We start from the raw sequence: 11,522 nt of genomic DNA, 5'->3' as shown, positions 1-11,522 counted from the left end.
AACACTCTTCACAAAATGTAAAATTACAATGACATTACTATATACACTAAACTTTTATGACAATTTCATAAAGCGATTTTCTACCCTTAATAAAATTTGTTCGTTGTATCATTCATTAAAAATTTATAAATGCAGTCGTTTAGTCTTATTTTCTATGCAAATGAGAATGAAAATTATTCAACATCATCGTACACTCAATATAATATTTTCACATTTATAGAGAGGGTATTTATCAGAAGTCGGAAAACATTATGCGGAGTCGAACGTATATTATTATTATTATTCATCAATAGAAAGGTATAACGATTCTCTCAGAGTACAAAAATTTATTGAGAAGCTCTCTTTATTTATAAAATATTCTTAAATATATTTTTTTGATTTTTAAAAAACTCTACGTTTCTTTTGAATAAATTTTTTTCAATATAATAAAAAAAAATATTTTAAAAAAAATTCCTAATTTGAAAATATCAAATTATTCTTCTTATAAATTTAATTATTTTAAATAGAATAATAATTAAAAAAAAAATGAATACAAATTTTCCCTTTTTTTCAGAATATGGAAAAAAAATCATATCCAATATATAATTGTAAATTATATTTGGGTGAAATATCATTTATTTTACTGCAATTATTTGGAATTTTTAAACCACTCACATGGAATACAAAATGGAAAACTTTAATTTATTATTTATATTCAATTTTTATGATAACAATTTATTTTTATTTTGACATTTCAATATTATTATTTCTTTTATTAAAAGCACAAAATATTGACAATGAAATGGAATCGTTGTATCATTTTCTTGCATTTTTCACTGTTTTTTTTAAAATGATTACAATTTTTCTACATAGTAAAATTGCTATTGAATTGGTGAATTTATTTAAAAATAAATTATGCCAACCAAGAGACGATGTGGAATTGAAAATTTTGCAAAATACTTCATATTCTTGTAGGTAAATATAAGATTTTATTATTACAATTTTTTTTACAATATTCTACAATATTAAAACTTTGAAAATTTCTCAACAAAAATTATTTGTTTATTTTTTTAAATATGGAATTTTTTTTCTTCGAAAGCTATTTCCAAAAAGTGGAATATTATATTTTTTTTAATTGTTAAAATATAAATAAATAATAAATATGAAAAAAATTTTTTAATAAAAATATTAATATTAAAATATAAAAATATTTTGTTGTAAACCATGTTCGTTTCTGGGCCAAATAGGCTGAAAAAAATTATTATTATTATATAAAATTATTTATATAAAAAAAATTTAATATAAAAATATAATTATATAATAAATTTAGAAAAATTAAATAATTTTTACTATTTAGATTCTATACAATTCTCTATTTGTTTATAACGAATTCAACATCAATTTCACTATTTTTGATTCCACCTTCCAAAAGAAGTGATTTTCCATTGCCATTTAAAATGTGGATTCCCTATAGTCTTAATTCAAGACTTTTATATTTCTTAACTTATATACATCAAGGTCTTGGTACAACAATGGGAGCATGTGTAACATCAGCTATTGAGGGTATTGCATTAATGACAATATTGCAAATTTGTGCACAATATGAAATTTTTATCTATCGATTAAATTTATTATCACAATTGTCAACAAAAAAAAATTATAATGAATCTTTTATTTATAATTGCGAAACAAAAATTATCAAAGACTGCGTTGAACTTCATTGTCATATTTTCACGTATGTTTTACAGATATATATATATTTTTTTTTATCAATTTTAATATATAAAAAAAAGGAAAATTTTTTTATAAATTGAAATTTGAAAATAAAATTAATTAATTAATATTTTTTACAGAATTGGAAAAAAATTAAATAATTTATTTGATTCGGCAATTTTTGTTCAATTTTTTGTTTCAATGCTTGGTTTGGGAGCAATTACATTTCAATTATCAAGATTAACTGTGACTGATCCAAGACTTTGGGGTTTAATGTGTGCATTATCAGTTACATTAGTGCAAATATTTCTCTATTGCATTTTTGGTGAGCAAATCAAAACAAAGGTAATTATAAAACAAAAATCGGCTTTTTTTTATTTTATAGATTTAAAAGTAATTTTTTTTTATTTTATAGATTTAAAATAATTATTTTTTTATTTTATAGATTTAAAATAATTATATTTCCATAAAAAAAAATAAATATTTTTATAAACTTATTTTACAACCAGAAAAAAGGCAAAAAAAAATTTTTTTTATTTGAGATAAATAAAATTTTATTAATGCTAAATAAATTTTTTTTATTTTGAAATAAAAAGTTATTTGAGACAAATATATTTTTATTTGTCTCAAATAAACCTTTAAAAAAAAATAATAATAATATTTTATTGAATAATTTTTATTATTATTATAAAAAAAAATAGAGTTTCGCAACGATTAATGAAATTTATGAAATGAACTGGTCAACAATAACAAATAAAACAAAAAGAAATTTGATGCTAATTATGATTCGAGCTGCAAAACCATTAAATTTTATGGGTTTTAAATTAATTATAATGTCAATAGGAACATTTGTACAAGTATGTATTTTTAATATTGAAAAAAAATATCAAATAATAGTATTTACATAAAAAAAATTTTTTTTTATTTTTAGATTGTAAAATCAGCATATTCTGCCTACAATTTATTAAAAGGGTTTTAAAAAAAACAATTATAGTTTTAAATAAAATAAATTTTAAAAAAACAATTATAGTTTTAAATAAAATAAATTTTAAAAAAATTTACTTGTTTTCAAATAATTATCAAACTTTTTGCGAATTAATTCAAAAAGGAAATTTTAAAATAAAAAAAGATGTCAAATATATTAATTCTTAAAATCTTACCTTTTAATAATTTTTTATTTGTCTTTAGTAAAAATTTCTCATTTTTTTTTTTAGTTATTTTTTTCAAAAAATTTTCAGTAAAAGAAAAGTAGTTAAATCAATTAAATTAAATCAATTTAAAAAAATTTGTTTTACTAAAAAATTTTATAAAAATTCTTACTTAAATTAGTAGACAAATTTTGACTATAGTAAACTTTTTAAAAAAAAATTAGTTTTCAAAGGCATATAAAGAAAATAGTAATGCAACAAAAAGTATGAAGAGTATATAAACGATAAATAATGGTTTCTAAACGTTTATAATTTTCTAAACATTTTGAAACAAAAATTATCCATCTACGCATGTTTATAAAAAATTTATATAGAAAAGGAGTTCAATTTAATGACAATGGAAATTATTGAAAGAAAAAAAAACATCCCTATGCAATAACGCGATATCAATAATAAAGACATTTTATGAAAAGGGAAATAAATTATTGATAAACTTCTCTTTAGTCAACGGAAATAATATAGAGAAAAATAATTCTCATGTACAGAAATGCGAAGAAAGCAGAAATGAAAGAAACTATACACAGTCAATAACGTGAGGAATCTTTATAAAATTTCAACACAACTAATAACGAGTAAATTTGTTATTTTCTTTTTTTTTAATTTTATAAAAATTATATATTTTTAATTTTTCTATTTTTATTTATTTATTTTCAATTTTACGGTAAATTTTTCTTTTATTTTCTATATAAAAATTATTTTTTTTTTCAGAAAAAATGAACATCTTGCCAAATTTTATTGAAAAAAATAATAAAATATATATTGGACAAATTTCACTTATTTTACTTCAATATTTTGGATTTTTTATGCCAATTAATTGGATATCAAAATTTAAAATTTGGCTCTATTATTTATATTCAACATTTATGATAACAATATATTTTATATTTGTTTTTTCAATATTAATAAATATTCTAAAAAATTCACAAGACATACAAAATGAAATGGAAACATTTTTTTATTTTCTTGCATTTTTCACTGTCTTATCAAAAATGATTACTATTTTAATTCATCATAAAAATGTTCATCATTCAAATAAACTTTTTATGAATAATCTATGTCAGCCAAAAGATGATTTTGAATCAAAAATAATACAAAGTACTTCATATTTTTGCAAGTAAAAAATTAATTTTTTCAATAAATTTTATTATTTAATAAAATATTTTTATTTTTTTTTAAAATAAAAATTAAAAATAAATAAAATTTTTATTTGAACATTTAGATCAAAGAAAAATATAATTTTATTTATTTTAAATTTACAGATTATATACAATTATATATTTGACTTTAACGAATATTTCTGCAATGTCATTTTTTATATTTTCACCATCAAAGAAAAATAATTTTCAATTACCATTTAAAGTTTGGATTCCATATAATTTAAATTCAAGATTTTTGTATTTTTTAACATTCAATCATCAAGCATTATCGACGATATTGGCAGTTTGTATAACGGCTGCCGTTGAAAGTTTAGCATTGACAATTATATTGCAACTTTGTACACAATATGAAATTCTCATTCATCGATTAAAATTACTTCCAAAATTGTCTATAAAAAATTATTCAAAATCAATTACCTATCAATGTGAATCAAAAATAATAAAAGAATGTGTTAAGCAACATATTCACATTTTTTTGTAAGTTTACTTTAATTTTATTAATTAAATATTTATTAATAAATAATAATTTTTATTAATTTTTATTTTTGCTTTTGAAAAACGTAAAAAATATTTTTTTAAATAAAAAAAAATTTTTAATAAAATTAAAAATTATTAATTTAAATAATTAATTATTAATTATTTTTTTTATTATAAATTATGTAATTATTGTTTCAAAATATAGAATTGGAGATAAATTAAATGAATTATTTAGTTCAGTTGTTTTTACACAATTTTTTTCATCAATGATTGGAATTTGTGCAGTTATATTTCAATTATCAAAATTAATTTTAAATGAACCAAAAACATGGAGTTTACAATTAGTTGTATTTTGTTATTCTTTGTTGCAAATATTTTTATATTGTATAATTGGAGAACAAATTACAACAAAGGTATTATAATAAATCACTATTATTGACGTAGAGAAAAAAAAAATACAAAAATATTTATTATATTATACACCAATTTAATGGAAAATAATTAATTGAAAATTATATATTTTTTTTTTAAATAGAGCTATTCAATAATTGAAAGGATCTATGAAATAAATTGGTCAACAATTACAAATAGAACAAAAAAAGATTTAACATTAATTATGATAAGAGCTTCAAGACCAATTAAATTTTTGGGATTTAAAATGATTATAATGTCAATACAAACATTTGTTCAAGTTTGTATTTTTTGAGCAAAAAAAATTTTTTTTATATAATTATATTTAAAAAAAATCAAATATTATTTTTTTTAATTATAATAATTAATTATTAAATTATTATTAATGAATATAATTCAATATTAATATTATAAATTAAATTATATAATATTAATTAATTATAAATAATATAAATAAAAATTTTCATTTTTAGGTTGTTAAATCTGCTTATTCTGCTTATAATTTATTGAAAGGTTTATGAAAAAAAAAGAAGGAAAAAATATTTTTAAATAATAAACAAATGAAAATAATCCTTACGTCTCTGTGGAACTCTTTAATATTTGATAAGTAGATTATAATTATTTATATCATATTTTTTTAATCGAATTATTTAATCGCATAGCCGCCAATATGGAATTGTTTTTAAAATTTACCTGCAACAGATAAAAAAAAAGATGAATTAGTAATTTTTCCAATAAAACAAATCTTATATATTTATTTATTTTTTTATTGTATTAATATCTAATGCAACCAAGAGAAAAAATATATATTTATTTTAGAGCCTAAAAAAAATTTTATTTAGTTCAAATAAATTTTTAGTTCAACTAAATTTTTAGTCCAAATATATTTTTAGTTGAAATAAATTTTTAGTTCAACTAAATTTTTAGCCCGAATATATTTTTAGTTGAAATAAATTTTTAGTTCAACTAAATTTTTAGTCCAAATATATTTTTAGTTGAAATAAATTTTTAGTTTAAATAATTTTTATTTCCTTCAAATAAAAATTTTATTTGTCTTAAACAAAATTTTTTTATTTGAAACAAAATAAATATACTTATTTAGCTCTGGAAAAATTATATTTTTTTTACTGACAAAATTTTAAAATTATAAAACAATATTGAAAGGAAAATTATCTTCAGATGTAAAAAAAACAAAGTGCGACAAGAAATTCCTTTCAAGTTTTATCAAATGAAAATAAATTTTATATCTATCCCTTGATAATAATGTTTCAACAGAAAATTGATATTATGAAAAGGGAAGAATTAAATTTTACATTTATGTATATTAAAAATTTATAACGAAAAAGGAGAATTGTCGTTTAACTTAATTTTCTATGCAAATGAAGATAGAAATTATTCAAGAAACCCTTTATACTCCAACTGCCTCAATACGATATCAATAAACTGAAAACTCCTTTCACTCAATAATAACTATCTGTCGTGATAACAAAATTTTTTTTAATCAAACCTCAATGTAATGGGAAAATAAAGTTCGTATTAAATGGAAACTAGTTTTACTGAATAAAAAAAAAAAAAAATACCTGTAAGAAAATGTCATATGGAATATAAAATAATTTTATAATTAAATATTTTAATTAAATATTTTTAATATTTTTAATATTTTAAATATTATAATTATTAAAAATGAAAAATTAACTTTCAGACATAAAATATAATGAATAATTTACAAAAAATGTCGATAGAAAAAAAAGAAAAAATTTACACAGGACAAATATCATTTTTTTTATTTCATTTAATTGGAATTTTTAAACCAATCACATGGAGTTCAAAATGGAAAATTTGGCTTTACAATATCTATTCAATAATAATGATAACAATTTATTTTATTTTTGTTTTTTCAATATTAATTTATATTTTACGAATTGCACAAAATGCCGAAACAAAAATTGAAACAACATTTCAATTTCTTGCACTTTTTAATGTATTCTTTAAAATGATTTCTATTTTAATACAAACTAAAACTGCCATTGAATCAATTAATTTATTTATGAATCAACTTTGTCAACCGCGTGATAAATTTGAAAATGAAATTTTACAACAGTCTTCGCATTATTGTAGGTAAATGAAAAAAAAAAAAAAATTCTTTTTTTCTAATTTACTTCTAATTAATTTTTTTTTAATTTAAAAAAAAAGTTGTTCTAATTTATTTTTTGCCCATTTTTTTTTTATATTACAGATTATATACGATTATTTATTTAACATTGACTAATCTTTCTGCAATGTCATTTTTTATATTTTCACCGTCAAAGAAAAATAATTTTAAATTACCATTTAAAGTTTGGATTCCATATAGTTTGAATTCAAGGGCATTGTATTTTTTAACATACATTCATCAAGGTCTATCGACAATATTGGCAGTTTGTGTAACAAGTTCAGTTGAAACATTGGCATTAGTAATAATTCTACAAATTTGTGCCCAATATGAAATGTTAATTTATCGTTTAAATTTATTGCCCGAATTATCTAAAAAAAATTATTCAAAATTATTAACATATCAAATGGAATCGAAAATTTTAAAAGACTGCGTCAATCATCATATTCATATTTTTTCGTAAGTTTTATTAAAAATTCTATTTCAATTTATAAAAAAATTATATTTTTTCTATATTTACAAAAAAACTATAATAATACAAAAAATTTATTATTTTATTTAATATATTATAATTTTATTTATAGTTAATATTTTATAATTTTATTTATAAAATATTTATATAATTTTCTATTTAGCATCAAAATTGTAAAAAAAAAATTTATACAAATTTTAAAAATTGAATGAAATAAAAAAAAATTCTAAATTTTTTCAGAATTGCAGAAAAATTAAATGAATTATTTAGTTTTGTGATTTTTGCACAATATTTTGCATCAATGACAACACTTTGTACTGTTACATTTCAATTGTCAAAATTGTCTTCATTTGATTCAAAAAGTTGGGGTTTAATATCAGTATTATTAAGTTCTTTAATGCAAATATTTCTCTATTGTTCAGTTGGCGAAACAATTATGACAAAGGTAAATATAATTTTTATTTACTCAAAATTTTTTACCTTAAAAAATAATAATTTCAATTTTTTCCAATACTATATATAATTTCATTTAATTGTATAAATTAATAAATTATAAATAGATAAATAAGTATAGAAAAAAAATTTTTTAATTTATTTTCTAAATAAAAAATAGAGTTTGGCAATTATGGAAAAAATTTACGAGATAAAATGGTCAATGATTACAAATCGAACAAAAAGAGATTTAATTGTTATTATGATTCGTGCATCAAGACCTGTAAAATTTATGGGATTCAAAATGGTCATTATGTCAATAGATACATTTGTTCAAGTTTGTATATTATTTTTAATTTTATAATAATAAATTAATTTATCAAAAAAAAAAATAATTAAAAAAAAATAAATTAATAATATTAATAATTATAATATGAACTAATTATTAATGTTATTATTATTATTTCTATTATTATTTAATAATAATATTATTAATATAATAAAATAATAATATATATTTTCTAGAGTGTAAAAATGGCATTTTCTGCTTACAATTTGCTAAAAGGTTTCTAAACAATGTCAGTCATTATAATAGCAAATTATATATATAGTATATCATATTTATATATCTTTTTTTATATATAAAATCATATAAAATTGTATTCACAATATTTTATACAATAAATATTTTCGTTTTCTTCAAAAAATGATATTTTTATTTTAAATTACTTTGGCATGTATATTTGTAATAATTTTTATAATTAAAAAATAATTTACAAAATTATTATTATTTATCTAGTATTTTATTTTATTTACTATTTTTTATTCACTATTTTTTATTTACTGCGTTTTTTTTATTTATTGTTTTATTTTTTTTTTACTATTTTTTACTTTCTATTTTATTTATATAATACTTTTTTTTATTTATTTACTATTTTTTTTACTTTAATTTTTTTTTATTATTATTTCACTTTCAGTAGTATAAGTCAATTTCAGTCAGACAAAATATTTCAATTTTTTGTCAATTTAAGTGAAAAAAAAACAAATTCTTTTAATTTTCATACCAGCAGAAAAAAAAATTTTCAAATTAGAAAAATATTTTTTTTTGCACTACTTGACAAGTATTTGCCACTAATTTTATAATATAACTCTGATAGTTTTAAAGTTACAAATTGAATGTGCAATTTATCCTCTTGTCTTGATATAATGACAATAATACCTGTGGCTTCTTTATTAAAAATTTACATTTAAAACAGGAGAATTGTCTTATTTTTCATGCAAATGACGATAGAAATTATTCAATAATTCGATTCTCTACATATTTCTCACGATATCTTATAGAAAACCAAGAAATATTATTATTATTATTATGGGGAGCGAAATTGAAATTATTAATGAAGTTAAAAAGAAGGTGAAATAAATTTAAATTACATTTTCTACCCTTTTATGATAATAAAATTCGTCTTGTCTTTACTAACAATTTATAACGAAAAGAGAATGGTCGTATAGTCTAATTTTTTTTTCACGTTTATAATAATTCAATTTTCAGTAGAAAAAAAAAATATCAATTATGTCACGTTTTACTAACCAAGTGAGTGTCAAATTAATAATTAATAAAAATCCATTTTTAATTATAAAAATAAAATTATTCATTGAAAAAAAATAATAAAAAAAAATTAATACAAAAAATTAATACAAAAAATTAATACAAAAAAATTATACAAAAAATTAATTCAAAAAATAAATTTAAAAAATTAATAGAAAAAATAAATTTTACAAATTAATACAAAAAATTAATTAAAAAAATTAATAAAAAGGAAATTAATGAAAAAAATTAATAAAAAAAAATTAATGAAAAATAATTAATAAAAAAATTCTTTATGAAATAATAAAATTATTCTTTCTTTCAGGAATTAAATAATTTACAAAAATTTTTAACAAATGATAATAATAATAATCAAAATATATACTTGGGACAAATTTCATTACTATTGTTTCACATAACTGGAATTGTTAAACCATTATCTTGGAATTCAAAATTGAAAATTTGTCTATATCAATTATATTCACTATGTACAATAACAATTCTTTTTCTTTTTATCTCGTCAATGCTCATTTTTATTTTATACAGCGCTCAAGATGCAGATACAAGAATAGAAACAACATTTCAATTTCTTGCACTTTGTAATTCATTTATAAAAATGATTTGTATTTTCCTACAAAATAAAACAACAATTCAATTAATTAATCTTTTTACAAATAAACATTGTCAACCACGTGATAAATATGAGTCTGAAATAATACAACAGTCTTCGCATTATTCTAGGTCAATTTTTTTAATTAAAAAAAAAAAAAATTAAATTAAAATATATTTAATGACGCTTTTATTTTATTTTTTATTATTTTTATTTAATTAAATATATTTAATATATTTTATTTTAAATATATTTAATTAATTAATTAATATATTAATTTAAAATTATTTGTTTATTTATTTAAAATAATTTATTTATTTATATATATTTATTTTAAAAATTTAATATAATTATTGTTTTTTTTTCAGATTATGTACACTTATTTATTTAACTGTGACAAATCTTTGTGGTATGACATTTTTCATGTTTTCACCATCGACAAAAAATAATGTTCAATTACCATTTAATATTTGGACACCCTATGGTCTTAATTCAAAATCATTATATTTATTGACAAGTTTATTTGAAGGATTAGGATTACAAATTGGAATTTGTGTCACGTGCTCAGTAGAAAGTTTAGCGTTAGTTATAATATTACAAATTTGCGCACAATATGATATTTTCATATATCGACTGAATTTTCTATCTCAACAAGCAAAAAAAAATTCTCAACAAATTTCAACTTATCAAAATGAATATAAAATTGTCAAAGATTGCGTTAAACATCACATTCATATTTTTGAGTAAGTTTATATTTGTATTAATTTAAAATAAAAATTAATTAAAAATTACAAAAATAAATAATGTTAAAATTATTTTCCTTTTTTTTTTTTTTGAATAAAAAAAAATAATTAATAGGACAAAAAAAACCACTTTTTTCAGAATTGGAACAAAATTAAACGAATTATTTAGTTTTATCGTTTTTGCCCAATTTTTAGCATCAATGAGTATGTTGGGTGCGACTATTTTTCAATTATCAAAATTATCATCATTAGATTCACAAAGTTATGGTTTATTTTCTGTATTTTTCAATTCATTGATACAAATTTTTTTCTACTCATTTTTTGGTGAAAAAATAAGAACAAAGGTAATTACTTCTTCTTTATAATTAGCATATATTTTTATATTATTTGCAGGAAGAAAAGAAAAAAAAAAAAAAAAAAACTAAATAGAATATTATAAAAATTTCTACATTATAGAGTTTAGAAATTATAGAAAAAATTTATGAAATAAAATGGTTGACAATTACAAATAAAACAGGAAAAGATTTAATATTCATTATGACTCGTGCATCTAGGCCAATAAAATTTATGGGTTTAAAAATGG

The 11,522-nt window shown here is 18.0% G+C and overlaps 2 protein-coding genes across 2 annotated transcripts; both read left to right on the top strand.

Moving 5' to 3' along the window:
- The first annotated feature begins 248 nt into the window (after positions 1-248).
- Positions 249-2,671, top strand: LOC127283174 (odorant receptor 9a-like). The gene is made up of 6 exons (XM_051308278.1): positions 249-297; positions 554-954; positions 1,337-1,714; positions 1,833-2,037; positions 2,394-2,549; positions 2,624-2,671. Exons 2-6 carry the CDS (start codon positions 557-559, stop codon positions 2,669-2,671), a joined length of 1,185 nt encoding a protein of 394 aa, XP_051164235.1. The 5' UTR covers positions 249-297; positions 554-556.
- A 4,284-nt stretch (positions 2,672-6,955) lies between these two features.
- On the top strand, positions 6,956-8,598 carry LOC127279760 (odorant receptor 9a-like). Its single transcript, XM_051302338.1, has 5 exons — positions 6,956-7,063; positions 7,182-7,556; positions 7,810-8,014; positions 8,183-8,338; positions 8,527-8,598. Exons 1-5 carry the CDS (start codon positions 6,993-6,995, stop codon positions 8,572-8,574), a joined length of 855 nt encoding a protein of 284 aa, XP_051158295.1. The 5' UTR covers positions 6,956-6,992; the 3' UTR covers positions 8,575-8,598.
- The last annotated feature ends 2,924 nt before the right edge of the window (positions 8,599-11,522 follow it).

Source organism: Leptopilina boulardi, unplaced genomic scaffold, assembly GCF_019393585.1.
Source record: "Leptopilina boulardi isolate dan_hultmark-lab unplaced genomic scaffold, ZJU_Lbou_2.1 LbouV2_1, whole genome shotgun sequence".
In the NCBI taxonomy this organism is placed as follows: domain Eukaryota; kingdom Metazoa; phylum Arthropoda; class Insecta; order Hymenoptera; family Figitidae; genus Leptopilina; species Leptopilina boulardi.
This window is presented reverse-complemented; position numbering and strand designations above follow the sequence as displayed.

Excerpts from the sequence above, each read along its gene's own strand:
- LOC127283174 (XM_051308278.1), top strand. The coding sequence starts at position 557 with ATGGAAAAAAAATCATATCCAATATATAATTGTAAATTATATTTGGGT. Across the intron at positions 1,715-1,832 it reads CTTCATTGTCATATTTTCAC|AATTGGAAAAAAATTAAATA; the intron begins GTATGTTTTACA and ends TATTTTTTACAG. Across the intron at positions 2,550-2,623 it reads CAATAGGAACATTTGTACAA|ATTGTAAAATCAGCATATTC; the intron begins GTATGTATTTTT and ends TTTTATTTTTAG.
- LOC127279760 (XM_051302338.1), top strand. The coding sequence starts at position 6,993 with ATGAATCAACTTTGTCAACCGCGTGATAAATTTGAAAATGAAATTTTA. Across the intron at positions 7,064-7,181 it reads CAGTCTTCGCATTATTGTAG|ATTATATACGATTATTTATT; the intron begins GTAAATGAAAAA and ends TTTATATTACAG. Across the intron at positions 8,015-8,182 it reads GCGAAACAATTATGACAAAG|AGTTTGGCAATTATGGAAAA; the intron begins GTAAATATAATT and ends AATAAAAAATAG.